The sequence below is a fragment of the Aspergillus neoniger genome, assembly GCF_003184625.1.
Source record: "Aspergillus neoniger CBS 115656 unplaced genomic scaffold BO87scaffold_4, whole genome shotgun sequence".
Taxonomy (NCBI): domain Eukaryota; kingdom Fungi; phylum Ascomycota; class Eurotiomycetes; order Eurotiales; family Aspergillaceae; genus Aspergillus; species Aspergillus neoniger.
In genome coordinates, this window is record NW_020291132.1 from 945,122 (window position 1) to 972,548 (window position 27,427).

Sequence of the window (27,427 nt, forward strand, 5' to 3'; positions counted from 1 at the left end):
AAGTTATCTAGGGCTTAAGGTGCCCAGAGTACTACTTTGGAAATATAACTAGTAAAGCATCGTATTAATTAATCATGCACAAGAGCCATATAGTACACTTGCCACGAGGCATCATGATACCTCCGACATCAAGTTCGGTTTCGTCCATCTCCATAATCCGCATCATCAGAGAGAACAAAGGAAAATAGAACATAGAAAAAAGAAAAAAAAGAAAAACATAGAAATAATAAAGACGAATAAACCATAATATATGCACAAATACAACATACAAGTAATAAAAATAATAAAGAAAAAGGGGTTGGGTTCATGCAAACAACGCCCGAAAGAAGCCGTCTTGCTCTCGGAGAAGACAGCATGCAAGACTTTTGAGGGTCTAAAAACCAGGCAAAAGCCAGGACGCGCTTCATAAAGTGTCAAATGCAAATGGTGAATCGAGGAGATTCGTTAGACATTATCGGATAGTGAGGTGATATAAAATAAGCCGACACTGGGTCCGGATGTAATGGCCGCAGTGTTTTGAGGTTCCGTGGACTTGGCAAAGTGAGGTGTAAGATGGGATTATTTTGCCATTACGTCGACATAGCGCCCCTTCTTCTTTCCTTTGGCGGCTGCGCCCTTGCGAGCCGTTGGTGCTCCAAGCAGGTCATCGATGGAGCTGGCATTGCTAAGGGAAGTTGCTGGCCTTGGGGGTACTGCTAATCCGCTTGGAGGCGTGGAAACTGCGGCACCAGTAGAGACGGACCGTTGGATTGAAGGCGGGGGCACACCCAGAGAAGACAGAGCTGGACTGCCCGGAGGAGGAGGCATTCCTGTAGTAGAAGGCGGCCGACTACTGGGAGGCGGCATCATTGGGGATGCACTGGCCGCAGGTGGTGGTGCTGCACTGCTACCGCTGGCCGTTCTGCTAGGAGGTCCTGAAGCACGCGGCGGCGGCGGGGTAGCGCGCGCAGCGGTAGCGCTGTTGGGATCCTTCTTGTTGACCCATTTCTTCAGATCCTTGTCGTAGTAGAATGAGTTCTCCTCACCAAGCTTGGCTCGGATAGGCTTGTTGGGGTTCAGGTCTTCCTTCTTGCCACCAGCAGCACCTCCAAACCAGCCTCCGAACCAAGACTTCTTAGCGGGTGCAGGTTTTTGGGCTACAAGTAATAGGTTAGTATAGATCTCATCTTGAACAAGTTGACGAGTACTCACCATCCGCTTCTGCAGCCTTTCTGAAAGCTTCATCCGCTTCGCGATCCTTGCGTGCCTTTTCAGCCTTCTGAATGGCTGCGGCACGCGCGGCGATATCATCATCGTCATCATCATCCATAAAGGACTTCTTCTTCGCCGGCTCTTCTTCGTTGACTTCTTCCGATGGTGCCGCTGCAGGTTCTGCGTGGCTTTCAATGGCAGGAGGCTCATAACCGCTGCTCACGCCTGGAGGCATATAGCCACCCCCGTCTGAAGGAGCCTGGTTCATGAATGGCTGGTCAAAAGAGCCATAACCTGCGGGCTGATACGGAGATCCGCTGCCGTAAGACTGTTCTACAGAACCAGTCGAGGCTTCGGCATGAGCTTGAGGAGCCAGGTCTTCCTTGACGGGTGCAAGAGGCATGTAAGACGTTTGAGGAGGGGTCGACTGATAACCAACAGCCGGCGGGGAGTTGTACAGCATTCCTCCTTGGTACATGTTGCTCTCAACCGGAGTGGAAGGTTCCTGCGAGCCGCGTCGCTGGGCCAAACCAAACCCATAGGAAGAAGATCTTTGAGAGTCGAGAGACGATCTGCCACGCAACTGTTCAGGCGAAGAAGTTGGAGCATACTGGTTATTTGGCTGGTAACGTGACGGGCCACTACTGTAGCTCGGCTGCGCAGAGTACGACCCGTAGATATCCGACACCGATGGCGAGCGACTAACAGTAGGGGTACCTGCGATCTTGGCAAAGGGGCCGATGTCTCCATCGCCAGCCTTTGCTGAACCGGCAGACCCAGCTTCGTTGTCCTCGCCGGCAACAAAACTGTTGAATTTAGCCCACATTGAGCCAGAGACCTTCTCCATGCTGGGTCTGGATATCCAGGATGAGCCTCCGTCGCTTGTTGTTTGTCTGAGACGTGCGGAAAGCTCGTCAACACCGAAGTACAGGTGCTGATGTTGATAGGGCGATGGCTTAGTGGTTGCCTTCAGGGTAGCTGCAATCGCATCACAATATTGCTGAGCTTCCGATTTGCGGCCTTGATCCGCCAAAGACCACGCATACACCAACTTGAAAGCAAGCAGATGGGGAAGCGTCGGCTTAGGAGAAGCCGAAAGAACAGAGGTGGCGTACTCATAAGCTTCGGTCAGAAGAATAGAGTCCTCATCCTGTAGAGCAGCGAGAGACAGGTGCTGATGATCAGCGCCAAGGAGGACGACGCTTGCCTGCGGGTCATCCACCCCGCCGAACACAGCAGCTCTGGAGAAGATGAAGCAAATGTGCGCAGCCTCGGTCCGGCCATACGACTGTAAGAGCCTTCCAAGAGCTAATAGCGCCTGGTAGTCTTCTGAACTGCGGTTACTCAACACCAGACCGAGGGTATCTCTCCAACTGTCGAGGCCATCCAGCGCATTCTTAGATGCTCCTTGTCCATCAACCTTGCTGACCATCTGCAATCCAGCTCGGGCAGAGGGGGGTACGAGCTCGTCAACGCTCTCTTCGACATTGCCGGCAAAAATCTCGTAGAGCGCTGCAAGTGATTCTGTGTTACCAGAGGCAGATCTCACTTCGCGTCTTACGAATTCCTGGACAACCTGCTTCCACACAGATTTGTCCATTGTTGACGCTATGATCATGGCATGTCCCCAAAGGCGATGATCAACAGCGCCCCAAACGGCTTTTTCACGCTCACCCACCAGAAGGCTGTTGCGAATGCTCTCGACCGCTTGAGGATCGGCGGCATCGGGACGAGAAGGAGCATCCAACGGCTGGGTTGTGCTGAAGGATGGCAAGCCATTACCATAGGGCTGTGTGGAGTCAACATCCTGCAAATGCGGGAAGATGATTTGGCGGAGGGACTTCTGAATTTCAGGCGATCCTTCCAGAACACCGTCATGTTCAACCAAGACCCGAACGACCTTCCACAGCAGTAGCTTCTCTTCGCTTCTCTTCTGTGGGTCCGCATGCATGTAGACAGTCTGGGGGATGCCCTCATTTTCAAATGCAGCGATCTTGCTAGAAAGCCAAGCAAGCAGATCCTTCTTCTTGGACTTGGATTTCAGCGGCCCCGGATGACGCGCAATAGTATCGGGTACAGGGATCCAGTCACTGAGTTGATGAGTCTTGACCTCTCCAGGAGTAGACTTGATCTTCGGAGTAGCTTGGCCGGCAGAGTATCGAGGAATATGCTTAGGGAAGCAGGAAAGGACTGAGCCACCGAATCCAAACTTGACAATAGGAGCCCCCTTCCAGCGCTCCAGGGGATCGAACTGTTGATCATCGGTAGGAGGGATAAAGTCCAATGACTGAGAGGCAACGCGGTTATGTGCAGACATCGGAGCTGGTGCATAGGGGTTCACAGCCTTGGTGGGAGACCCCGCTCCATGAACAGATGCAGGCCTCTGTAGGGTATCCACAGATGGCACGGACAACCTCGGCCCAAGCGTTTGCTGACTTGGCGACTGTGTTAACGACCTACGCGGAGGAACGAAGGTCGGATCCGATGGGAGCACAGGCGCTGGTGGAACGTTGGCAATAGGGGCAATGCGTTTGGAGAATTCGTCAACATAATCAGGAGGAGCATACTGGTTCCTAGGAGGCGACATCGGCTGCTGCGACATTTGATGCACGCTGGCACCGATGTTGACAGCTTCCGGAACGTGCGCGGCTTCAGGCGGCTGAATGGGGGAATACTCAGCAGGGCCAGTCGAGTGCGATTGTAAGTCGACAGGAGGAACGATAGCTGGCTGTTCCATGGAGAAACGTCGTTGTTCTGATTGCTCTTGAGGACGATAAGAGACCTTTTCATGGTAAGCCAGAGGGCTTGACGTGCGAGGCTGGAATGGAAGTGCAACTCCCTGCGAGGGTGGAGCGGAAGGTTGAGAAGCATAGCGATTGCGTGGCGGGGGAGCGGTCGCCGGGGGAGGCGCCGGCGAATATCTAGGCGATGACGGAGGCTTGATTCCGGCTTGCAGAGTAGGTGGCTGCGGCGAGTACCTCGAAGTAGCACTAGGAGGAGCTGGGCCGCTTGGAGCACCGGGTGCGGACAGGCTTGCATACGGATCTAGCCGCTCAGGCTGCTGAACTTGAGGCTGGGGATAAGCATCAGCCGCTGCCGGGGGAGCAGTGGAAAGGCTAGCATATGGATTGGCCGGCGGGGGAGGCGGATGAGATGGCGCGGGTGGCATTGCGTTGGCACCAGGGGTATACCGTCCCGAGCTAGCTGGCCGAGACTGTGGCCGAGGCGGGGGTAGAGGGAGCTCTTCATAGAAGTTCTTCGGAGCGGCTACCTTGGCGGTCGATTGTGCACCATCCGGCTGCGCTCCCAAAGAAGGTGGCGGCATGGAAGTTGACGGCGGAGGAACTGGAATGCTATTGCTTCGTGGGGGAGGTAGAGTACTACCCGGCTGTGTAACAACTGGCTTATGACTAGCCACAGGCCGTCGAGGTCGTGTGAGATCCTCCGGGAGATCATATGGTGACCTGTAGCCTTCCTTTGCCCGTTCGGCAAAGCTTTCTGCTTTGTTTGCGGTGACATTTGGTCGCGGTGGTTGCGTAAAGTAGTCCGCAGAGGCGGCCATGTTTGCCGGAGGCGCTGCACCAGGCACAGGGATCCCTTGAAGCAAGTCCGACGTGGACGGCTGATGCGGCGTATAAGCAGTTGCTGTTGCACTGGGTCTGACAGAAGACTGTGGGGTCCCGAAAGGACTACTCAATCCTGGGACAGCAGCGCCGGCAGTGGCCCCATTGGTATCCTGGCTCGTCGGTGCCTGTTCAGTCGTAGCTCCTCCGATGTCATCCTCTAGAAGTAGGTCGTCGTCATCATCGAGTTCCATCTGCCACCGCGCAGCCAAGTCGTCTTCGGAGGGAGCAACCTCCGCCTCTTCTTCAGCAAGCTCGGCCTGCCAGCGCGCAGCCAGATCCTCTTCAGAAGATGACTTTTTGACGGTATTATCCGTTGCTGCTGCAGCTAGAACATTATCGAACTCCTGCGCAGCCGGGTCCTCTTCAAATGCTGATATCTCAACATTGTTGGTTGTCGCAGCAGCGAGAACGTTGTCGAACTCCTGCGCAGCCGGGTCCTCTTCAAATGCTGATATCTCAACGGTGTTATTAGTTGTCGCGGCAGCGGAAACATTGTCGAGCTCCTGCGCAGCGGGATCCTCCTCGGGAGATGGCTTTTCAGCAATGTTGTCTGAAGCCGCAGCAGCTAGAACATTGTCGAGCTCTTGCGCGGCCGGCTCCTCTTCAGATGACTCCTTTATACTGTTACCCGTTGCTGCTGCAGCGAGAGCATTATCAAACTCTTGCGCAGCAGGATCCGCTTCGCTCATCGGAGAGTCCAAGGAAACACCGAGGGAGTCCATGACTTGGAAGGTGCTCTTGCGCGTGATATGCGACGCTGGTTGAGATTCGTCCGGAGGCGGAGCACTCTGGACAGCCTTGAAAAACCCATCATCTTCGTCATCATCGCCGGCAAAAATGTTATCGGTCTGACTTTCCTCTACGGCAGTCGGCTCAACTGGCGATTCGGCACTATCATCCAGCAATGGAATGCCCTCTTCGAAACGAGATTCATTATTCTCCGGAGGCACGTAGATGGGCTTCGTCTGTGTTTTCAGCTGGTTGAAGAAATCATCCTCCGCAGGTTCCTCATTGGCAGTATTTCCCCAAATGTCATGGCCGCTCTGGGGCTCACCATTGGTATGTGCGGGTTCAGTCGCATCCTGTTCGCCGGCGTGAGGTGTAGTACTTTGTTCCTCCACACCCATATCTTGCGCGGCGGTAGCCTCGGTCGGGATAGACTCCTCGGCTTGGGGCTGGGCGGCCTGGGCTTCCGTTACTTCGTCCTTTGGATCATCCAGAGGCACATCATCATTGTCCTGAGCATACTCCGTCTGCGGTGCATCCAAACCAGGGGTCTCGTGGTCGTCGCTTATCTCCGGTGTCGCCTCAACATCGCCCGAGGGAGCTTCGGGCACTTCATCGCGAGCTGGTATTTGATCGGGGTTTGGCAAAGACTGGGTGTCAATCATATCCGGGCTAGCTGCTTCTTGCGGCGGGGCAGCAGTGTCGGAATCCGGGAAAGCGATGTCGCTGATCGAATATTCATGCGGTGTCTCCATAGGCGAGCCGAGAGGGATGGTGGTGGCCTCTATCGAGGTATCGATCTCCAAACTTGCCGGGCCAGTCGGAACGGGGGTAGCATTGTCGTCTGATCTGAGCGCCGGATTCCATACGGCTGCCACGTCACTCTGCGCCATACTTGCCAAAAGCTGGGGGTTTTCACTGGGAAGCAATCGTCAGACCCAGGCCGCATATAGGACACGTTTGCAGATGCACTCACCCGGAAACCCGACGGGGAGATAAACCGTAGATGCTAGAATAGGTGATTTACTGGAACATAAAACAGAATAAGAAGGACACAGGAGACCGGGTCCAATAACAAAGCATTACAAGAAGTAAGTGGAGTATAAAATCATGACTGCATCTCCGGAAGTTGTCTTTCTTTTTTGTCTTGGGGGGAAAAGCCAGACAAAGTGCTGCAGTGCCTGGGCTGCGGGCTTATGATGCTGCTGCACACCGGCGCTGGCTGACTGGCTAGTTAATAATAATAATAATAATGACCTGCCCGGCTTTGGGACGCGCCCGTCATCCCGGGGCTGGAAGATTGGTTGTCCCGGGGCGGAAGTGCCACCTTACCTCTTTTCTACACTGGGTCACGTGGTGCATCGCTGATTGAGCTGAATAGATAGAAGATAGATAGAGAGACACTAGTGCTGCATGTTCGTCAACTCTTTTACCAATTTGAGTAGCCATACAAGTAGATCGGACATTCCTCTTGAGAGACCCCCCTTGGTCACCGGATGAAAGCCCGTGCATAATGCTGTGTGAATAGGAAGCCAATAATGCCATCAATAACCATTATCTATTCTACAGCGTATGATTATGTTGCCATTGACTCCGCTGATGACATCGCCGTTTCAGATAACTTAAACTAATAATACGGGCTAATTGACCAGTTGGTCACTGCGCCACAACCGCCCTCTCCTTTGGTGGCTCCGACATCATGTGATCCCGCCCTGTCTCCGCCTGCCATCGCAACCGCTTTAGGCCACCAAGATTATCCCCGTTATTCTCTTTTTCCTCGAATGGTTCAGACTGACGTCGTGGTGGACTCGAATTTTTGGGGGATGTACACTGTGCTGACTATATACCAACCTACTTTGCCTACCTACCCTCATCGCCATCTATAGGTACCTCCGTTTACGCGCATCCGAATTCCGACTGCATAAGTCCGCCTCCCAGCCAGCTATACCGAGCAATGGTGCCTCGGAGACACCTTGGTTACCGCTCGGCGTGACATGACACTTTTCTTGTCGACACAGGAGTCCCCAGATCGCTCCTTGTACATGATACAACCTCTTTGACTTCTTTCCGACTGTCTTTACTATGCCTTCCTCGTCCGACTACCTCCACCCACATGGTCGTGCCAGTATCGCGGGCGACTCTGGTTCCGATGACGACCTCGATTTGGAGGAACTTGATCCGAGCAGCACCCACTTATATGGATCTCCTCGCCGTTCACGAGATGAATCGAATCGCCAACGGAGTCGCGGTCCCGGCATAGCTTTGCGGAACTTGCGGGTTGGCATGGGAAATCGAGTATGGCGACGAAACGCTTCCGGAGCACATGGGCCATCGGAGGACACGGCTGGCCTTCTGGAAGAACGGGAGGAGGACGGACTCCGCAGGTCGCACGCGAGCTCCCGCAACTTCACCGACGATGATGCTCCGCTGCTGAATGAACGCCGGCGTAGCTCCGCTCGCTCGTTGGCGGATTTGGAACGGGTGTCGCAAAGGGGGTCGCGGTTTAGGATTCCGGGGATCAAGGCGGCCAGCTTTCTCTTTGGCTCAAGCCGTACAACAAGATCCGATTCAGAACAGACCGAGACGAAACCGCCGCGCGATGTCCTCGTCGGCCAGATGCAACGAACCAAGTATCCCGCGAATGTCGTATCGAACGCCAAGTACACTCCCTGGAGTTTCTTGCCCCGCACTCTGTATAACGAATTCTCCTTCTTCTTCAACATTTACTTCCTTCTCGTCGCCCTTTCACAGATCATTCCGGTCCTCCGAATAGGTTACATGTCATCTTATATTGCGCCTTTAGCCTTCGTTGTTAGTATTTCGCTTGGAAAGGAGGCGCTGGATGACATTGGCCGCCGTCGCAGAGATGCCGAAGCAAATGCTGAGGAATTTACTGTACTAAGTTTCGATGGGCCTAACGGGGTGCTGGAGGTCGTCAAGAAGTCACGGGATCTGAGAGTTGGTGACGTCCTGAAGGTCCGCAAAAACCAGCGGTTGCCTGCGGATGTTGTGATTCTGAAGAGCATTTCAAACGACATTGTGACTGCTCGTCAAAGCTCTTTGGCGGAAAGACCGGCGGAGGTCCCTTCGCAGGAAGAAAGCTTATTATCGCCTACCAACCCCGAACCTAGCTCCAGCACTGCGACAAACGCAGCTATTGTCTCGTCGGCCAGTGACACATTCATACGAACTGATCAACTAGATGGTGAAACTGACTGGAAGTTACGGTTGCCTTCGGTTTTGTCGCAAGCACTGCCTCTAAGTGACCTTCCAAGGTTGAAGGTCACTGCAAGTGCGCCCGATAGACGAGTCAATGAATTTGTCGGTACTATTGATCTGGGTCCACCGTCCGGGTTTTACGATCCTCATGTCGACAAGAGGGAAAATGGTGGGGATTATGAGACCACTGACCCCCAGGCCACCTCTGCTCCGTTAACAATCGACAACACCGCATGGGCCAACACTGTACTTGCCTCCAACACCGTCACCTACGCTACCATCATCTATACAGGGTCCCAGACGCGGGCTGCCCTTTCGACCTCACCGTCTCGCTCGAAAGTTGGCTTGCTGGAGTACGAGATCAACAACCTAACCAAGATCCTTTGCGCGCTGACTCTGGCCTTGTCCATTGTTTTGGTTGCTCTAGAAGGTTTCCAACCGACAAATGACAAGGTCTGGTATGTTGCAATCATGATCTACCTGATTCTCTTCTCGACGATTATCCCCATGAGCTTGCGGGTCAACTTGGACATGGCGAAATCGGTATACGGGCGCTTCATCGAACGAGACAAGGATATACCAGGTACGGTTGTCAGGACCAGTACTATTCCTGAAGACCTGGGTAGAATTGAATATCTCCTTTCCGATAAGACAGGGACTCTGACCCAAAACGGTGAGTATTTCGATAGGCCGATGCCCGCTGCTTGTTAGCTAACGGAAGCAGAGATGGAACTGAAGAAAATCCATGTTGGGACGGTTTCGTATGCCAATGACGCTATGGAAGAAGTGGCATCCTATATTCGACAAAGCTTCGTCGGTGACTCGCTGACGACTCCTTCAACCGCATTCGGAGCCCAAGCTGGACTTGGTACGGCTCCGCGCACGAGAAGGGAGATTGGTTCCCGTGTCAGAGACATCATTTTGGCCCTTGCTCTTTGTCACAATGTCACCCCTACTACGGATGTAGAAGACGGTGTCAGGGTCACCAATTACCAAGCTTCCTCCCCCGATGAGATTGCGATTGTGAAATACACTGAAGACGTCGGGCTCAAGTTGGCTTATCGCGACAGACAGTCTATCGTCCTTGAGTCTACCCACACAGGGAAGGTCGTTGTTCGGGTCCGCATTCTTGAGATTTTCCCCTTCACTTCAGATAGTAAGCGGATGGGGATTATCGTGCAGTTTGAGACAGATGAGGACATATTGGATTCGTCCAAGAACGACAGTGAAATCTGGTTTTATCAAAAGGGTGCTGATACCGTCATGTCAACGATTGTTGCGGCGAACGATTGGCTCGATGAGGAGACCGCTAACATGGCTCGCGAGGGCTTGCGAACTCTGGTCGTAGGCCGACGGCGACTATCATCACAGCAATACGAAGAGTTCACCACCAAGTACAAGCAAGCCTCTCTCGCTCTGCAAGGACGCGATGTCGGCATGGCCAAGGTGATCAGCGAATACCTGGAACGAGACCTGGAACTTCTCGGCGTGACGGGTGTAGAAGACCGTCTCCAGCGGGATGTCAAACCCTCCTTGGAGCTGCTTCGCAACGCCGGTGTCAAAATCTGGATGTTGACGGGTGACAAGGTCGAGACGGCACGCTGTGTAGCCATTTCCGCAAAGCTGGTCGCCCGTGGACAGTACATTCACACGGTTGCTAAAGTCAAAGACAAGTCTACCGCTCAGGAAACCTTGGATTTCCTTCGCAACAAGACCGACTGCTGTCTCCTCATTGACGGCGAGTCTCTTTCCCTCATGCTAGCTCAGTTCCGGACAGCATTCATCTCCGTCGCCGTCCTGCTCCCGGCTGTCGTTGCCTGTCGGTGCTCGCCAACCCAAAAGGCCGAAGTAGCGGACCTCATCCGCCAGCACACCAAAAAGCGCGTCTGCTGCATCGGCGACGGTGGAAACGACGTCTCCATGATCCAAGCCGCTGATGTCGGGATCGGCATTGTCGGCAAGGAGGGTCGTCAAGCTTCTCTGGCTGCCGACTTCAGCATCACCCAATTCCACCATCTCACCAAACTCCTCGTCTGGCACGGCCGCAACTCCTACAAACGCTCCGCCAAACTCGCCCAGTTCATCATGCACCGTGGTCTCATCATCAGCGCCTGCCAGACCATGTACAGCATCGCCAGTCACTTCGACCCCAAGGGTCTCTTCATCAACTGGCTGATGGTCGGCTACGCCACTGTCTACACCAATGCCCCCGTCTTCTCGCTCGTCTTCGACCGTGACGTCGACGAAGAGCTCGCCAACCTCTACCCCGAACTCTACAAGGAGCTCAAAACCGGCCGCAGCCTCAGCTACCGCTCCTTCTTCACCTGGGTCCTGGTCTCCGTCTACCAAGGCGCCGTCATCCAGGGCCTTTCCCAAATCCTCCTCGACACCATCACCGGCCCCCGTCTCATCAGCGTCTCCTTCACCTCCCTCGTTATCAACGAGCTCCTCATGGTCGCCATCGCCATCACCACCTGGCACCCAATCATGATCTTCTGCATCATCGGCACGGCTCTCGTCTACGCCGCTAGCGTTCCCTTCCTCGGCAGCTACTTCGACCTGCACTACGTCATCACAGTAGACTGGCTTTGGCGCGTCTGCGCCGTCTGCGCCGTCTCCCTCATTCCAATCTGGGCGGGTAAACTGATCCTGCGATCGTGGAGTCCACCCAGTTATCGGAAGGTGCGGGGTTAGCTGTTTACCATTCTATACGTGTCGTACCCTTCGCCCATCCCTACATGATATTTCGTCTCTTGGCTTCTTCTTCTTCTCCATCAAGCATATGGCTATACACCTGTATATCACCGAACCAAAAATCTGGTCGTTACTTGCTCGCTGTCTTGCTTGTTATCCATTGCGTGGTATATAGACTTAGCGTGAATTATATGCGATTCATTATTTTCATCATCAGTAGTACGCTGTCTGTACATGACTGTAAGCCAAGCAATAACTAATTAGTCGGTTGGTCTCAGCCACGTGCGGATTGAGTTCAAGACATGAATGAATGTTCGAGTTGGGAGGCTGGACTTCATACGCCATGTTGAAGAAATCATTGCGCTCGTAGCTGCAATGTCAGATCAGTAATGATTACAGAAAATGCATGTATGTTACTCTTTTGAGAGTCAATGCTGCAGATGTAGATGTAGATATAGATATAAATGTATCTGACAGAGTGAATAAGGGTATACTATTGACACCACTGCAAGAAAACAAGCAGTAGTAGTAGCAGTAGCAGTAGTAAATTACATCAGAGATAGAACTTAAAAGAGACACACACAAGACCATCATAAACCCATTATATAATAAAGTGACGGGAAAATACCCAATTTTTTGTTTCTGTTTCTGTTTCATCTTCAGATCATCCTATATTCATAAACATATACATCATCCACATTGACCAAATCATACATGGGATCAGAATCATGATTCTTCCTTCCAACCCATGAATCAATCAATCAGCCAATTAGTCCTCCTTCGGCGGGGGCGAAAACACCTTCTTGAGGCGCAAGTGGAACAAATCATCAATGACTTCTCCCGTACTCTTCAGATTCTCCTTGACAATAGCAGAAGTGGGACGGGAGAAGAGCTCATCAATCTCCTCGAGAGACTTGTTCTTCGTCTCGGGCATGAAAATAATCTGGTAGATCCAGCCGAGGAAAGCAATACCACCGTAGAATCCCAGGGTCAGACCGATACGGGTCATGGAGTTCATCATGCGGGTGAAGTTGTAGGTGACGATGAAGGAGCAGAGGAAGAGGTTGGCGTCGGCGGTGGTCATGCCGTAACTACGCAGATAAGTGGGGAAGACCTCGGCGGGCACGACCCAGGTGAGACAGGCGTAGGAGCCGAAGAATGCCTGGTAGAGGACGATACCGGTGAGGTAGATGCCCTGGGCGGCTTTGGGGTGGGTCTGGTAGTTGATCTGGTAGCCGATGCCGACCAGCACTAAGCCGATGAAGAAACCGGGGAGCATCGCGTTGGCCCAGTAGCGGCGGCCGAAGCGCTCCATGTATAGCACGGCCGGGATGGTGCCGATCAGGAGGGAGCCACCACCGACCAAAGACATGAAGACACTCTGGCGCTCGTCGAAGCCGATGGCGCCCATTAGTGTGCTCATGTAGTACATGATGGCGTTGACACCGGTGAATTGGCCGAGGAAGACCATGATGTTGGCGTAGATCATGGCGCGACGGGCGCGTGGCACTGTGATGAAGTCCATCCAGGCGTACTTCTTGGTAGCGGCTTGTTCTTCGCGCTCAGCCTCCACGGCCTGGCGCATGCCCAGGAACTCGTCCTTGGCGTCGTAGTCGTTGAACCCGCGGATTCGCTTCCACACGCCGTAGGCTTCCACGGGCCGGCCCTTGTGCATGAGGTAACGGGGACTCTCGGGCAGGAAGATCATACCCACCAGCAGAATGGTCGAGAACACCAGGGATGATCCCAGGATGTAACGCCAGTTACCCTTGACGTCGAGGAAGATGGCGGCCACGGCATAGCCCAGGACTTCTCCGAGAGCGATGTTCAATTGGTACAGTGAGACCAGGTTACCACGCATCTTGCGGGGTACTGGAGTGACGTTAGTCGATGATGGTGATGTAAAAAAGGAAGTAAGGGGTGAAGGACATACCAGACTCGGCGACATACACAGGGACTGTACCACCTTCCAGACCCACACCCATACCGAGCACGAAACGTCCAGCAAAGATCATTCCGAAGCTGATGGCGCCGGCCTCCAAGGCGGCACCGATGGTATACAAGATGCAGGAGACGATGATGGCCATGCGACGACCCAGGTACTCGTTGGCGGGGGAGAGGATGAGGGCACCGGCCACGGCACCCAGAGGCATACCAGCATCCACGAGACTACTTTGGTTGTCGTTAAGGTGCAATGCATCAGGCAGGTAGATGTTGGCACCACTGATCAAGGACTGGTCCAGACCGGAGAGTAGACCACCCATGGAGGCAAAGGCCACTAGGACATAGGTATACACAGATGGGTTGGAGAAGCCCACGAACCAAGAGGGCTTCCTGCCTTGCAGCTGCTCCTCGAGCTGCAGTAACTCTGCATCCATGGCAGCTTCGTTGAATTCCTCGATGGCTTTGGGGTCCTTGAGGACATCGTCCATCTCCAAGGCGGTTCCCTCCTTGTGGTCATCATGGGAGGTGTCCAGGTCGTGTACGACACCCATGATTGGAAATGGAAAGTGCGGTGTGACAGCCGCTTGTGATATTGGAGGGAAGTGTTTTCTTTTATGATATGTACAAGAGAGGTACAATCAGGGCTAAAAGAGCATGTGGGAGGGGCGGGTTATTCAACTCTTTTTGCGGGTGGGAGAGAGGGTGTGAAAAAGAGAGAGAAGATACCTCCCACTACCGGGGCAAGGATCTTCTGTATAGAAGAGAGATAGATAAGGTGGGGATAGAGACACACGCAGAAAGAAGAAAGAGAAAGAGGTAGAAATATCTGGGGAATGCCAGAAGGGGGGTATTTAAAGGGCACACATATCGGCCCATGGGCCTCCTCCTCCTCCTCCTCCTCCTCCTTCTCCAACTACAACTACGTACGACTGAGACTGGCTACTACCTCATCATTCCCCAGAAGCGTCATCGGCATAATGAAGAGAGAGAGAGAGAGAGAGAGAGGGAAAAAAGAAAAAGTCAAAAAAAGAAGCAGGACCCATCATGAGGACCGGGTTTGACTCGTTAGTATCGGGCCGTGGAACCAGTCAGGGAAGCCGACCACGCGAGGGCCAGCCGGGGGGAGGGAGAAAAGAAAAGGAAAAAAAATAAAGGGAAGATGCAGAAGTGGGGAACGGCATGATGGGCAGCAAAACAGAATCAGCAGCAGCAGTAAAGATGTCTGACCATTAAGCAACAACCCGATGGAATGAGTGGAATGGAAGGAATGTCTGCGATGCTGATTCTTCCCCAGAAGAGAAGCGGAGGAGACAATTTCCCCGTGGGCAGCACCTATTACCTAAGCCGGTGGATTCTCGGCGATACTCTGACCAGTCATCGTTCATTGAAAAATACCACCATACGCTTATTCTGGTTAGCCTCGTGGGGTATGTAGTTGCGCCATTTATTCCACTTTTCTTATGGGCGCTCTCTTTTCGGGGCCCCGTGACTCTTTACACTACTAACGGAGTACTCCATACTGTTACTACTTAGTGTCGATTCCCCATAATCCCTGACTGGTCTCGCTATCTTACTCCGATTTCTTCCTTTCCTTCCCCCCCAAAGGTTCCAATCTCTTCCCCGTTCCCCGTTCGACTCTCCACAAGCCCGAGTCCCTCATTCGTTAACTTTCCCCTACACCCCCGACACTAGTCTTAACTTCTTGCTGGGCCGTGACAACACGCGCCCCGGGCTGGAGCGAAACGCAAAGAAGGAAAGGAAAAGTAAAAAGTCAAAAGCATGGTCTGGATGGGAGCCTTCCCCACTTCTATTTACCCCGGCAAAAAGGCCTTCCTGGCCAAGGGAAGAACGTTTACGCCCAGCTTTTTCTTACCTCACTCAAGCAATGCCATCAAGCAACAAGCAATTCAATGGACAGCCAAGACGGCACGGGAAGGAAACATGGTTTTACTGGCAAGAAGGAAAAGCTTGTGGGATAATACAGAGTTTATATTATGATTCTCTCTCTCTCATCTTGGTTAGAGAAGATAAAGGTAAGGTAGACGAAGGCTCAACCAGAGAAGACAAAAGCAGGAACAACTCCCAGAGTCCCCAGTCTCAAGTCCCATGACAACGAAAACCATGGAAAAGTTCAGTCCACTAAGATAGATTAGCTTCCTCCTCTTTGCTCCTCTCTTTCCTCTTTCCTTCTCCCTCTTCAACTTCATCATCCCGCCCTTTTTCCCCCATTCCGCGGACTCCATCCGAATTACCACAAGACCAGACACTAACCAGCAGTCCCCATCTTGCAATAAGCCCCTGCAGCCACTAATTCCTCTTCCTTGCCCCCTTCGTTTTCCCCCACACACCACCACCCCAGCCCAAGGTAGTACGGCGTACTCCGTAAATGGAGTAAAAAGTAAATTAGCCTAAACGTAAACGAAACTAAACAAGCAAAAAAATCCTGCCCGACCATTATCGTTTTCCCGGCATGCCTACCGGTTTTCGTGCACTAGGATCCGCTCCCCCTCCAACATATGGCGAACCCGGCCGACTACCACTCGAACTGCCCGGATTCTGCCCGGGACTGGGAGACCGGCCCCCATGTAATCTAGCTCGCAGTCTTTCTTGGGCCGACGCCGCTCGCTCTAGCCCTCCACCTGTGACTGGGCCCGAGATCGTCTGATACGACCCGGCTCGCTGGCTAGGCAGCGGTCTCGCTGACCCGGTCGGCACACCTGCACCAGGTGACGGACTATGCGGTGATGCAATCATCCCCGACGGTGCGCTGGCCGTGGCGGCTAGAGGCGCCCCCATGTTTCCACCACTGCCGGGTGTCAACCGACCTCGACGCAGACTGGCCGTCTGCGAGGCCGGCGCCGTCGCTGAACCCGAATCTCCCCACAAGTCTCCCAATCCGCCGCCTCCGCTGCGTCCATACGCCGATGCTGCTGGACCGCCGCCGCCGCCGGCTGCTCCTCCGGCCTGCACTTGCGTCGTCGCGATGACCCGTGCCGGCGCTGGTGTTGGCGCTTTCGGATCGGGGGGCAGCCAGTTCGGGAAGGGCCGTGCTTTCTCCGTGTAGTAGGCGCGCAGCACGTTGGAAATGTGCGAGCAGTCTTCGTTTTCTGGATCGTCGGCTTCATCGCCTAGGGTGATGGCTCGTCGGAGGGAGGTGAGCCGCGTGCCTAGGTTCGAGATGGCGGAGGATGAGGTCAGGGATGAGAACATGATGGTGTTTCTTGTTCTTCTTCTTCGTTCGTCTTCTTCTTGTGATTCTGGTTGGTTTTATGCAGGTTCCCCCTGGCTGGTCGGAGATGGGGTCTCTCAAAAGGAGGTGAGTTGCTTTAGGTGGGGTCCGCGGTTATCGGGGGGTTCAGGACACGAGGAGAGGCAGATGCTGGTCCGCGGGGCGAAACAAGAGCCGAGAGGATTAGCTGCAGCGGTGAGGAATTAAGGTGCTATTGAACACGGTATCTCGAGCCGACCAGCGTGTAGAAGGGTGATCAGGAGGTATTGGTGCAACCCCTTAGGGGAGGTTTGACATTGATTGATTGATTGACCTCACGGCGGTTGTTGGCGATCCACTCGGTTTCACTTCCCCCGCTGCACGTGAGCTGCTCCAGTCGGTTTCTTTCTAGTTCCTTCACCATCTGACACAGCCAACTGGTGGATCCTGTCTCAACATTTGTAAATTGGTTTCTGACCTTCATGTAGTTGTGATGTACATAGTCTAATGTTGCAGATCAGAACTTTGGTGAACAGTAAATTCATATATGCAATGGCGGGGTATGCATGCCCGATCGCAGCAGAGCAACAGTAATAACAGACACAAAACAACTCTAAACCAGACAACGCCATACAGTACACGAAAGCAGCAGCAGCAACATCAACATCAACAGGAACCCGTGCTTTTATGTTCAATGTCTCACTCCCTTCAAGCCATGATGCTCTCCTTACCAGCACCCTCGGTCTCGTACTCGATCTCAACACGGGGACCCTTCTTCCTCGGCTTAATCTGAGGAGCAGGACGCTTCCGCTTGAATCCAGGCGCAGGCTTCTTAGCCTCCTCATCAGAGTGATGGCTATCGTCCTCATCATCCTCATCACTGTCCTCCTCCTCGTCGCTCTCATCATCATAATCGTCACTGGAGTCTCCAGACCCCTCACCAATCCAATCCTCAATATCCTCCAGATCCTCCTCATCCTCATCAATATCACTAACATACTCAACCTGACCAACACCCTCCTCCTCTTCCTCCTCATCCTCGAACTCAATCTCCTCCCCATCATCCAGATCCTCATCCCTCTCACCCTCTCCACTCCTCTCCAACCCACGCAACACCTTCTTCCAGATCCCCTCCTCAACATTCAACGGCCGATCTCCATAAGCACCACTCCTCAACCGCTCAATCAGCTCCCTCTCAATCGCCCTCTCAATCTTCGCCGCACTCTCCGCCTTGCGTTCCCTCGCCTCCTCTCTCCGCCGAATCTTCGGCGCCAACTTCGTCACCACCTTCTCCCCAAGCCTCTCGTCCTCCTTAGCCAACTTCTTCATCCGAATTGCAACCTGCGTCAACCGCGTCAGACGCTGCTTGCACTTATGCACCAGGAACTTCGGCCAGTAGATCAGCCGCTCGTCCAACTGCTCCAGCGCCTTCGCATAGTTCGACGACAATCGTATCCGCTCCCACCATTTGCTGGGCATGTGCGCCCGTTCCACCGTCTTCATGTACAGGTACATCGCGCCTGTTTCGGGGTCCGACCGGATCGTGGCGTACCGCGAGTTGGCGAGCGGGCACGATTGCCGGTTGCAAAGTCCGCTGACGTTGTATTCATTTCGGCAGAAGTTTTGGTTCTTAGTAGTTCTATTCCAAAAAGAAAAAAAAAATTGATGATTAGCTTTTATTTAATATACTTGTTGAGTATTTTCTCTCTTTTCTCTGGCGGCTCTGGTTGTGATGTATGTGGTAGGCGGAAATTTTTTTTTATAGCCCGGATGGATAGTAGAGACTTACTTGAGCTTGTAGGCGCAGAATTGCTGGTTAATAACCTGCCAGACAATTTCGTCGGACGACATCTTGCCAGATACTTCTCGCGGTGGATTGGTTTTACCCCCGCTACAGTTAAACTTGGTTTTGCTGGGGAGGAAAGGAAAGAGGGAGGTGCTGCTTGGCCGTCAAGGTGATGATTTCTGCCGCAGAAAAAAAGTTGCCGCAGTGATTGGTCACGTGGGGGTCCACTGGGCTGCTTATCGATAAGGATGGTCTGTCCATCCATTCAAAACATTGCAAATGCTAATATATGAGTTGCAACACAGGAATTTGTATAGAAAAGAGTGTTGTGCAATTGGGGTATTGTTCATTCATCACATAACGTTAACATCTATCGTATGTACCGGGTCTAATAAATATCATAGGTTGTGAAAGTAGGATTACCATCCTTCCATTTGCAGTGGAGCTCCGTCCCATTCGGTCCCCGTTCCGTTCACCATAGGCCCGCCCATTTCAGCGTCCTCGCTGCCTCCAAAGGTTTCTTCGCCTGCCATGCCCCATCCCATTGCTTCGAGCTCCCGCACGAAGAAATCCCGCTCTTCTTCCATCATGGATGCGCCTTCTTCACCTCCCATCACGTCCTTGTACCGGCGCAGATGCCACCAGTGCGTCAGTCCGCGCAGTGCCTGCTCCAGTGGCAGTGCTTCTTCCACCTCCGAGTCGATGTCTCCGCCAGAAAGCCAGTCGTCGCGGAGCTCTGGTCTGCAGTACAGATAGATCGCCGTGATCACCCGCATATTACTCTGTCGCCATTTGCGTCCACAGTAAGGCACCTGTGATTTGAAGAGCTTGAGCGTGTAGAACCGCAAGTGCGGATCGGGGATCTTGAGCCCTTTGCGAAGGATAGTGCTTGACTTGTACTGCACCAGGAGGAGGCATCGATGGGCCTTGTCGCGGGTGATCTTCTGCATGATGTGGAGGTAATTGATCGCTGAGAAAAAGTTGCGGAATGAGAACACGGTAATCGGCTCCTTAGGTGGGGGAGCTGTAGGGTAGCCTAGCTCGTCAACTTCCGGACGGTGAGGCCCTTCCATAAACTCAGGAACAGATACTTCGGGCGACACTCCGCGTACTGAATTGCCTGTGTCCTGGCGATGTCGGGTGATGGGCGGAGGGACAGCTTCGTCGTCACTAGGTGAGGAGTCCTCATCCAGGTCGGTTGTCGATTCCGGCGGTTGGTTCGAGTGGATATGGCAAAACCGGAAGAAGCTTCGTTTTTGTTAGTATATCTAGATAGCTGTTTCAGAGGAGCACCTACCCCAGTTCCTCTCGGTCATTCTTCTGCGCTACTGCCTGATCCACATCCTGGTGGGCAAACATCTTCAGAATCAACGGCAGGTAGTTGGAGTCGAGTAACAACTGCGTCATATACTCGAACTTCAAGATATCTGGGGCTTATTAGCACTTCCTTCCAACACATTCAGATCGAAGTAGCTTACGAGATCTCTTAAACCACTTGACAAGCAGTAATAGAGAGCCGGAGATCGCTTTTCCGGTGATTTCCCGGAGACGAATGTTGTCGAGCTCATCGATGGCGGCTTCGGAGTTAAGATCAATATGCCCGTTGACATGATTGGCTGGGAACCCATTGATCACCGATCCATAACCATCCCTAGATAGGAGGCATCAGTACACGCTAGGCAATGGCAATTACAGGTGTATCACATACCCCATGGCCTGCGCAGCTTGTCCATTGGGCTGGCTCACCATGGCGCTAACATTCGTCAGGATTATCTTCAGAAAGACAATCGTTATAGACTGTAGATGCACCAGTGCTTGTCTCTGCGAGTCGTAAGTAATTGTTCCGTCTCCTGAGGCACCACATAAACTCACGTAGAACGATTCAACGGCATCCAGGCGTTGCTGAATATCCGCATTCTCAGTTTCCTCTTTCGGTGTGCTATCAGTACTAGGCCTCTTCTCGGAGACATTCAAATCTTGCAGCTCATCTGCCAATCCACCAAGGGCGTTCTCGTTCAAAAGAAGCTGGTTTTCATCGGGATACCAGCCGCGGTCGTATTTCATAAAACGCTCTCGCTCTTCCCAGAGTTGCCGCATCGCCCTTGTCATCTTGACATGGGTTGAGAACAGCCTCCCAGCCTCGATGATGGACGCCGGAACATCACTACCCTGCCACTTCTTTCCCACAAGATTATCTTGCAGCTCTGTGGTGCCCTTGCCTCCGAGGTCATTACTTGAATCATCTAGAGGAGGGTACATGAAAGGAAAGTTCTGGTTTGTCTGGTAGTTTTGCTTCTTCCCCGCTTTGCCGCCAGGGCCGATAGGTGACGGTGGAGGAGAGGGTGCCGGGGTAGCGATGTGGACTGGGTGATGGATGATTGAACCACTGCCACCCGCCACAGAAGGGCCAACTCCAGAGAAGGGACCTGCAGAAGAGCCGATCCTGCTGGGATGTTGCGGGAGTGGGGGAAGAATCGAATTATTTTCTAGCTCTAGGGGGACCACAGGAGGTGGCGGATTATATGCAGGATACTTGGATGTGATCTCCTGTCGAAAGTTGTGGTAGTCCAAGGGCGAGGCAGTGAGGAAAGGGGTCCTTCGATTAGTGGCTGTTTTTCTTGCCTCGAGGGTCGGCTCCAGTGCTTCCTTGGCCCCCTTCAATTTATCAGTGCCTCCGAAGAAAAGCAGCAAAGACTTCCAAAATAGAAGAATGACTCTGGTCAGCGGAACATTGGCAGAGTCGTCCCAACGCAACCGCGCAATGATTTCCACCAGGAACACAAGCAGATTGGGCTCCAGACTCATGAGAGTATCTCTCAAAGGGGCATTCCGGGTATCAAGAGCGTCTTGCTTGCGGCCGACTTCCACAGACAAATAAAGAGCCGTCAACACCAGATTTGCTTCTCTCTCCAGAGCAGCAACATAGGCAGGGTTGGCGCCTTCTTGTGCCGTGCTGTCCGCGTCCGGTGCGGAGGAACTGCGGTGCCTCTCAAAGACACAGCATAGGCAGTCCATCAGTGGCTGGATACCTGAGCATTCTTGGAGCAGGCAAACATTCTGTTCAATCCATTTGATCTGAAGTGACTGGCTTTCAGCCTCTGCACCTGGCTGAGGACGACCCTCCGGGTGCTCATCCACAACTCGACCGGCCGTCAGGCCCCAAACACCAGTCAAAGCATAGCATATGGCCTCCAAGGCCTCAATTCGGACAAGGACTGCACGGTCACCTAAGTTATTAATAAGCTGGCTCATAAACGTCTTTCGTAATTCATAAGAGGCGGTGATCCAGGACTGCATAGCACTGTCCACAGACTGGTCTTCGCAGAAACAACTCCATCTATGGTCAAATGATGACTTCATGCCAATGAGCATGACTCTGTCGAACTCGCTGTACTGGAACCATTCCTCGACTTCCTCGGCGAATGGCTGGGAGTCTGCATACTCGAAAGCATAGGCAGGCTGCTCAACCTTGGGCATCTCCTGGACCAGCTGTTTCAGCTGAGCAAGACTCAATGAATCAGATGGCCTTTCCACATGTTGCTGAACCGGAGCTGGAGGCGGTGGCTGTAGAGGGGGCGGTGGGGCAGAAGCATCCCGACGCAGCTCAGGGCGTTTGGGTGCTCTGTGAATCTCTACTGGTGCTTCATTAGGCGCAGTAGATACATTCTGCTGTGACTGCTCCTGGCGTATTCCCTCAGCTACCTCCTCCATCAACTGGTCATCCGAAACGGGACTGATGTCCGTTCCAGTCTGGTCAACTTCATCTGCTTTAACGAAATGATGCTCTTGCATGGCACTATCCGCAGGCTCCGATGCACCATCCATGTTTGTGTAACTATGGGGCAATGAAATTCTAGAGACGACAGATCACAGAAGAAAATAATGAAGTAGTTCAGGAACAAAATCAAGGGTATCAGTTGGAAGTGAACAGGGGGGGAAACCCGGAAGAGGTTAAAAGAGAAGGCCAAAATCCAAGCGACAAGGCGGGGTGGGAGAGAGAATGTCAGAAACTATCCAACATGGTTATTTAGTCAAGAAAAGGACACATGGTGTCTTTTATGGCGGTTCTGAGGCAGCTCTCTCCGCAGTCTTTGTGAATCGACGATGACCACGCGAGGAGTTTCGGGGAAGCTGTCGATCCGCGGGAGCTGGTGGTCACGTGCGAGGAACGCCCCTTGAAGTGGATCTCTCGTAGTAGAAATTAAAAAGCAAACAATAAGGAATTTTGTTCTCGATTCTACGATCCTAAAAGATCCAAACGCTATTATATTGTCCCTGCAACCTTTCTAGTAGTAGAAGTTCATCTTCAAGGCCACAATCACTCCCGAGCACTAGTATTAATTACTTTGTAGTAGTGCTTAGTCCCCGTCTTCCGGTAATATATAATCTGCGGATCTGCATCATATTCGAATTGGTATCATCATAGTCATGTCCAAGAGTTACTATTACTGTAAATCCCTCAACTTTAATAAACTAGTATTAGTATGTTGTACGACCACCCTGCTAACACGCTGATATATAGATGAAGCCTATAATAGTAGTACAGAGATTTGTAATTGTATTATCTGTAACCCTGGGTAGGATCGAACCAAACCGAGAGACTTTCACTTTGCAGGCCTTGTATGCATTTATGTATCAAGGACGGTGAAATCTATGGGTATCGCTGAGATTGGCACGTATATGGGATTGCTCTTCAAATCCGCCGCATTGACATCTTCGAATCGCACTATTCGTTTTTAGATGATGTCTGACCACTGGGCCCTTTCCGCTTCAACTTCCGCTTAGCCTCCCAGCGTTGCCATCCGGCCTCGGCGAGATCTTCGTTCACCACCAAGTCTCTCACACGAAAGAATCGAAAGATCTCGAGATTCAAGGCCCAATCAATCCATCCTTGCGATCGAAGAAGCCCGGTGATGAAGAACCAAGCGAATGCACAAATCACACCTGCGCCACATCCAGCCAGGACCTGCCTGGGGGTGTGGTAGTTTAGGTAAATGCGGCTAACGGCTACTGCACCGGCACCGAGACACAATACCAAGGAGATCAACACTCGCATCCAGAAGTGAAGAGCCGCTCCTGACTGCGATAAGCTCGGGCTGTGTCGGTAAATGAGGAAGAGTGATGCATAGACGGCGAGATAGGCCATAAACTGGGCATGAGAAGATGGCATGCCATAGCCTTTACCCAACATTTCTTTGAAACGTCGTTAGTTCCATCCGTTCGGTATCAGAATGCAAAGATCTCTGTACAGGACTACCTACGTTTTGGTCTTTCCTCTTTGACAATCCGCTTGAGCACGAAATTCAGTGCCTCGCAACCCATCTGACCCGCAAACATCAAGACCACCTCAGCTTCCCTTGAAGCAACGATCAGGGTAGCATAGCTCACGCATAGCGCTTGTGGCACCAAGGCAAGCCAGGCAGAAAGAAAGGAAATTAGATCACTGGGGTCCTATTGCCATTTGGTGGGTTTGGTTAGCGATGGTCAGGCGTTGAGATTCGGGCTACTCTGGCTATTAAGGAGCATTAACAAAGGAGAACTTACGTAGTGGACGTGAGTCAAAGACAAGGACGCCAATGGTATATCAGCCATTTTGTGTGACTCGAAAGTCCGACCGAGATAATGATTGAGTGTTGTATTCCTCTATATAGCCTTGTTGGGAGCTTGCAGACGGCGGGTAGACAAGAACAAGACGCTACCCAGAATTACAATACCAACTGGCAGAACGAGCTAAACCGAATCAGAAACCGGATCAAGACCGATACACAGACATAACGGTTGAGAGACCTGTCCGAGGTAGATGGATGTTGAGATCTAAAATGACCCTGCCTGTTGATCGGGCCGATAATTTTTTTAAATCAGGATGGCGAATGTCTGATTGTGACCAGTCTAGGCGATATCATCATCTTTCCCAGGAGAGAAAAGGTCACGCGTTCTGCGGATGGTGGCATCGCCGCTTTTGAGTCGCAAGTCCAACACCGCCTTGGACAATGGGCAGAACTAAAAGCGGCGAGAAGAATGAGGGGGAGGGGAAGATCGGGGGTTGGCCTCAGGCTGGCAAGGCTGTCGAGTCACCCAAAAAAATAACGAACAATCGAGAACATTTCATTTTGTTTCATTCCATTTTCATTGAATTTCCATCATTCAGTTTTTGAAAATGATGACCAAACTGGGCAGCAAATCCCGTGCCTGATGCCCATCCCATCTTTTTTTTTTTCCCACACACACAAACATGTCCTTTCCTTCTTCTCCTGTTCGGTCCCAGCCAGCTCTTTAGTTCTTGCAACCATCTTCTCTCCTGTTCAACTACTACTGCTGCTGCTGCTGCTGCTGCTGCTGCTGCTGTTAATCCTCTCTTATCTCTATCTCGAGTCATCAAATCATGACGCACTTCCCCCCAAAGCCTCGTTCTGATTGCCTCACCTCCTGTATATCTGTACTACAAACCACTACTAGAATAGACACTGCTGCTTCTTGTCTCCTTCAGTCTCGCCCGACCCTTTCCTTCTTCTGTGTTCGTCTATCGGCTCCACTGCCTCCATGACTATTGCCTGGTCCGCAACCATCGGCCGTACCTGAAAGGTGCACCTCCCTCCGGATCTCCGCCACCGGACTTCCTGATTGATAAAACTATCCCCTCTGGCTACATGCTGATCCATGGACTAGTTATTCTTAATTCTTTGCTCTTTAAACCACCTCTCCCTCACCGACCTTAACCTTTTTTTCCACTTCGATTGCCTCCCAGGGGAATGAATATTATAGAAAGATCGGAACAGTGACACTACCCGGGGTATACTGCGGCCATACCGTTTCGGCCTCGCTTCGCCGTCAGGCCTTCCTTGCCACCCAACACATCCGACAATTTGCGTCGATCAGCTGGGAGGATTTCAAGGCTATTGATTCATTCCTTACACTGCGGCGGATTGTTTCACCATGACAGAGCTGGACTCGTTTCCAGAAGATGAGCGCTCGGTGGAGTTATCATCCATTGCCGCCATCTACCCAGAGATCAAGTTAGATCCGTCCTCGCCATTCAAAGCATCCCTCACTTTACCGGTTAAGCCGTCTGCTCCCCTGCGTGTCTGCTTCCAGCAACAGTCTGAGACAGAGTTCCCCGCCGTCCTAACTCCCCCCACCTCCGTTGATGCCAACGATCCCGGCTTTTCTTTCAAGACAGGTGACCATGATTCCGCTAGCCTCAATCGCGATATTCATACACTCTCACATCTTCCACCCCTCTGCCTCGAAATCGAGCTCCCCCAAGGTTACCCTACCGAAGAAGCGCCCACCTTCAGGCTCGAAACAAGCCCTCCGTGGTTGCCACCTTCCGTATTATTGGGTCTCTTGGATGACGGAAAACGTCTTTGGGAGGAATGTGGCAAGGACCTCGTGGTATATACATATATTGACCATCTTCAGCAACTGGGGGAGTCGGCTTTTGGGGTTGGCGACATATCCGGTGGCGAAGTTCAACTTCCCCGTGAGTTAAAGATCGCATTGCTGGACTTCAACAACAAAGCCGAACGGGAAAGGTTCGAAGAGGAGACCTTTGAATGTGGAGTCTGTCTCGAACCCAAGAAGGGCACGATTTGCCACCGACTCGTGCTTTGTGGGCATGTCTTCTGCGTGCCATGCCTTCAAGACTTTTACAACACTTGTATAACGGAAGGCGATGTCGAAGGTGTCAAGTGCTTGGCTCCTGGCTGTGGTAAAGAACCAAACAGTGCCTCTTCCACCGATGCCCGCCCGAAGAAACGCAAAAAGCAAGATCGAACCCTGAGCCCCAGCGAGCTCCTTCAGATCCCGTTGGAACAAGAGACAGTGCAACGTTATGTTTTCTTGAAACGGAAGAAGAAGCTCGAGGCCGACAAGTCGACCGTGTATTGCCCACGGCAGTGGTGTCAAGGAGCTGCGCGATCCAAGAGGCACCCTAAGCCCGTGGATCCAATGACAGACGACCTCGATGCCTCCGATGATGAAGATGAAGAGGGACCCGTGTTCGACCCCCTAGGGGAGGAAGCTCAGCTACCACCAATGTCCGAGCGTGTGGCCATCTGCGAAGATTGCAACTATGCCTTCTGTTGTGTTTGCAAGAAGGGCTGGCACGGCGAACTCGTACGGTGCTTTCCTCGCCGCGAAGCAGAGCTCTCCGCTGAGGAGAAAGCAACGGAGGAGTATCTGCGTATGTACACCTCGGCATGTCCGACATGCGATGCTCCATGCCAGAAGCAGATGGGTTGCAACCATATGAAGTGCTTCAAATGTGACACCCACTTCTGCTATCTCTGCTCTAGCTGGCTCTGCGAAGACAACCCCTACCGCCATTTCAACGACATCAACAGTGGATGCTTCAATCGGCTGTGGGATCTGGAAGGTGGAGACGGCATCAACCCCGATGGAGCCGCAGCCTTGCATCGTGTACCCGACGAACTGCTCGATTTCGACGATGGCAGCGACGACGAAGACCTCGTAGCTTGGGAGCTTGGCAGACGACCTCCACCCCCAGCTCCAGTCCCTCCAAGAGTCAACAACGGCGCAGCCGGGGGCAATCGCCATCGTGGAAACAACGCCAACGATCTCGACGCCGCAGGCCGAGCAGCCGCCGCCGAAAGACAAGCTCAAGCACGAGCAATGGCCGAGGTTCGCCGGGGTCCAGATGGCGAGCCTCCCCAAGTCAGACGCCCGGGACTCCAGAGGTTTCTGGACCTGGTCCTGAATGACCGGGAAGACGAATGGGACAGTGACGAGCTAGATGATGATTTCTAGCAACGCCCCCATCATTTCCACGGATTTAACTATAACGGAACCCCCTCCCCACGTCTAAACCTCTTTTCTGGTATCTATACTTCCTTTTCATGGATATACCGTATCACGACTCATGTACGTTTTGCGAAGCTGCCATTTATCTAACTATGACCTTGACGACTATGACTATGCATGCATCCTGCATTAGCGAAAATGTTCATTGGTATTGGACATCCTTTATCTGTTTTGCATCACATTGCATTCCAACATCCAAAGTTCAATTAAAAG

The 27,427-nt window shown here is 52.5% G+C and overlaps 9 protein-coding genes across 9 annotated transcripts; 2 read left to right on the top strand and 7 right to left on the bottom strand.

Moving 5' to 3' along the window:
- Window positions 1-35: 35 nt before the first annotated feature.
- On the bottom strand, window positions 36-528 carry BO87DRAFT_166650 (uncharacterized protein). The gene has a single exon (XM_025618293.1). The coding sequence runs from the start codon at window positions 405-407 to the stop codon at window positions 129-131; it is 279 nt and encodes a 92-aa protein (XP_025483838.1). The 5' UTR covers window positions 408-528; the 3' UTR covers window positions 36-128.
- Window positions 529-558: 30 nt separating this feature from the next.
- sec16 (COPII coat assembly protein SEC16) lies at window positions 559-6,436 on the bottom strand (the record flags this gene model as incomplete). The annotated part of the gene is made up of 2 exons (XM_025624646.1): window positions 559-1,136; window positions 1,192-6,436. The coding sequence occupies 2 exons, from the start codon at window positions 6,434-6,436 to the stop codon at window positions 559-561; spliced, it is 5,823 nt and encodes a 1,940-aa protein (XP_025483839.1).
- Window positions 6,437-7,334: 898 nt separating this feature from the next.
- On the top strand, window positions 7,335-11,668 carry BO87DRAFT_412961 (aminophospholipid-translocating P4-type ATPase NEO1). Its single transcript, XM_025626540.1, has 2 exons — window positions 7,335-9,435; window positions 9,487-11,668. The coding sequence occupies exons 1-2, from the start codon at window positions 7,626-7,628 to the stop codon at window positions 11,454-11,456; spliced, it is 3,780 nt and encodes a 1,259-aa protein (XP_025483840.1). The 5' UTR covers window positions 7,335-7,625; the 3' UTR covers window positions 11,457-11,668.
- Window positions 11,669-12,225: 557 nt separating this feature from the next.
- Window positions 12,226-13,951, bottom strand: BO87DRAFT_383233 (putative MFS sugar transporter; the record flags this gene model as incomplete). Its single annotated transcript, XM_025624647.1, has 2 exons — window positions 12,226-13,328; window positions 13,390-13,951. 2 exons carry the CDS (start codon window positions 13,949-13,951, stop codon window positions 12,226-12,228), a joined length of 1,665 nt encoding a protein of 554 aa, XP_025483841.1.
- Window positions 13,952-15,373: 1,422 nt separating this feature from the next.
- Window positions 15,374-16,973, bottom strand: BO87DRAFT_373227 (uncharacterized protein). The gene has a single exon (XM_025622492.1). It carries the CDS (start codon window positions 16,608-16,610, stop codon window positions 15,855-15,857), a length of 756 nt encoding a protein of 251 aa, XP_025483842.1. The 5' UTR covers window positions 16,611-16,973; the 3' UTR covers window positions 15,374-15,854.
- Window positions 16,974-17,088: 115 nt separating this feature from the next.
- Window positions 17,089-18,550, bottom strand: BO87DRAFT_373228 (ribosome biosynthesis protein MAK16). The gene is made up of 2 exons (XM_025622493.1): window positions 18,398-18,550; window positions 17,089-18,247 (listed from the first exon to the last, which is right to left on the bottom strand). Exons 1-2 carry the CDS (start codon window positions 18,457-18,459, stop codon window positions 17,317-17,319), a joined length of 993 nt encoding a protein of 330 aa, XP_025483843.1. The 5' UTR covers window positions 18,460-18,550; the 3' UTR covers window positions 17,089-17,316.
- Window positions 18,551-18,733: 183 nt separating this feature from the next.
- On the bottom strand, window positions 18,734-22,473 carry BO87DRAFT_326878 (FAR11/STRIP family protein). Its single transcript, XM_025620162.1, has 5 exons — window positions 20,267-22,473; window positions 20,103-20,215; window positions 19,873-20,045; window positions 19,692-19,821; window positions 18,734-19,642 (listed from the first exon to the last, which is right to left on the bottom strand). The coding sequence occupies exons 1-5, from the start codon at window positions 22,217-22,219 to the stop codon at window positions 18,814-18,816; spliced, it is 3,198 nt and encodes a 1,065-aa protein (XP_025483844.1). The 5' UTR covers window positions 22,220-22,473; the 3' UTR covers window positions 18,734-18,813.
- Window positions 22,474-22,885: 412 nt separating this feature from the next.
- Window positions 22,886-24,271, bottom strand: BO87DRAFT_326881 (phosphatase PAP2 family protein). The gene is made up of 3 exons (XM_025620163.1): window positions 23,939-24,271; window positions 23,656-23,845; window positions 22,886-23,587 (listed from the first exon to the last, which is right to left on the bottom strand). The coding sequence occupies exons 1-3, from the start codon at window positions 23,984-23,986 to the stop codon at window positions 23,121-23,123; spliced, it is 705 nt and encodes a 234-aa protein (XP_025483845.1). The 5' UTR covers window positions 23,987-24,271; the 3' UTR covers window positions 22,886-23,120.
- A 1,056-nt stretch (window positions 24,272-25,327) lies between these two features.
- Window positions 25,328-27,160, top strand: BO87DRAFT_383237 (RBR-type E3 ubiquitin transferase; the record flags this gene model as incomplete). Its single annotated transcript, XM_025624648.1, has 1 exon — window positions 25,328-27,160. One exon carries the CDS (start codon window positions 25,328-25,330, stop codon window positions 27,158-27,160), a length of 1,833 nt encoding a protein of 610 aa, XP_025483846.1.
- Between the last annotated feature and the right edge of the window lie 267 nt (window positions 27,161-27,427).

Bases quoted from the DNA above. Each gene is read 5' to 3' on its own strand.
- BO87DRAFT_326878 (XM_025620162.1), bottom strand. From the start codon at position 22,219: ATGGATGGTGCATCGGAGCCTGCGGATAGTGCCATGCAAGAGCATCAT. The intron at 20,216-20,266 runs GTGAGTTTATGT...TACGACTCGCAG, and splicing joins ATGCCGTTGAATCGTTCTAC to AGACAAGCACTGGTGCATCT. The intron at 19,643-19,691 runs GTAGGTGCTCCT...ACAAAAACGAAG, and splicing joins AATGACCGAGAGGAACTGGG to CTTCTTCCGGTTTTGCCATA.
- BO87DRAFT_412961 (XM_025626540.1), top strand. From the start codon at position 7,626: ATGCCTTCCTCGTCCGACTACCTCCACCCACATGGTCGTGCCAGTATC. The intron at 9,436-9,486 runs GTGAGTATTTCG...TAACGGAAGCAG, and splicing joins AGGGACTCTGACCCAAAACG to AGATGGAACTGAAGAAAATC.
- BO87DRAFT_166650 (XM_025618293.1), bottom strand. From the start codon at position 407: ATGAAGCGCGTCCTGGCTTTTGCCTGGTTTTTAGACCCTCAAAAGTCT.
- BO87DRAFT_373227 (XM_025622492.1), bottom strand. From the start codon at position 16,610: ATGTTCTCATCCCTGACCTCATCCTCCGCCATCTCGAACCTAGGCACG.
- BO87DRAFT_326881 (XM_025620163.1), bottom strand. From the start codon at position 23,986: ATGGCTGATATACCATTGGCGTCCTTGTCTTTGACTCACGTCCACTAC. The intron at 23,846-23,938 runs GTAAGTTCTCCT...AAATGGCAATAG, and splicing joins CTTTGACTCACGTCCACTAC to GACCCCAGTGATCTAATTTC. The intron at 23,588-23,655 runs GTAGGTAGTCCT...GACGTTTCAAAG, and splicing joins CAAAGAGGAAAGACCAAAAC to AAATGTTGGGTAAAGGCTAT.
- BO87DRAFT_373228 (XM_025622493.1), bottom strand. From the start codon at position 18,459: ATGTCGTCCGACGAAATTGTCTGGCAGGTTATTAACCAGCAATTCTGC. The intron at 18,248-18,397 runs GTAAGTCTCTAC...TTTTTGGAATAG, and splicing joins TTCTGCGCCTACAAGCTCAA to AACTACTAAGAACCAAAACT.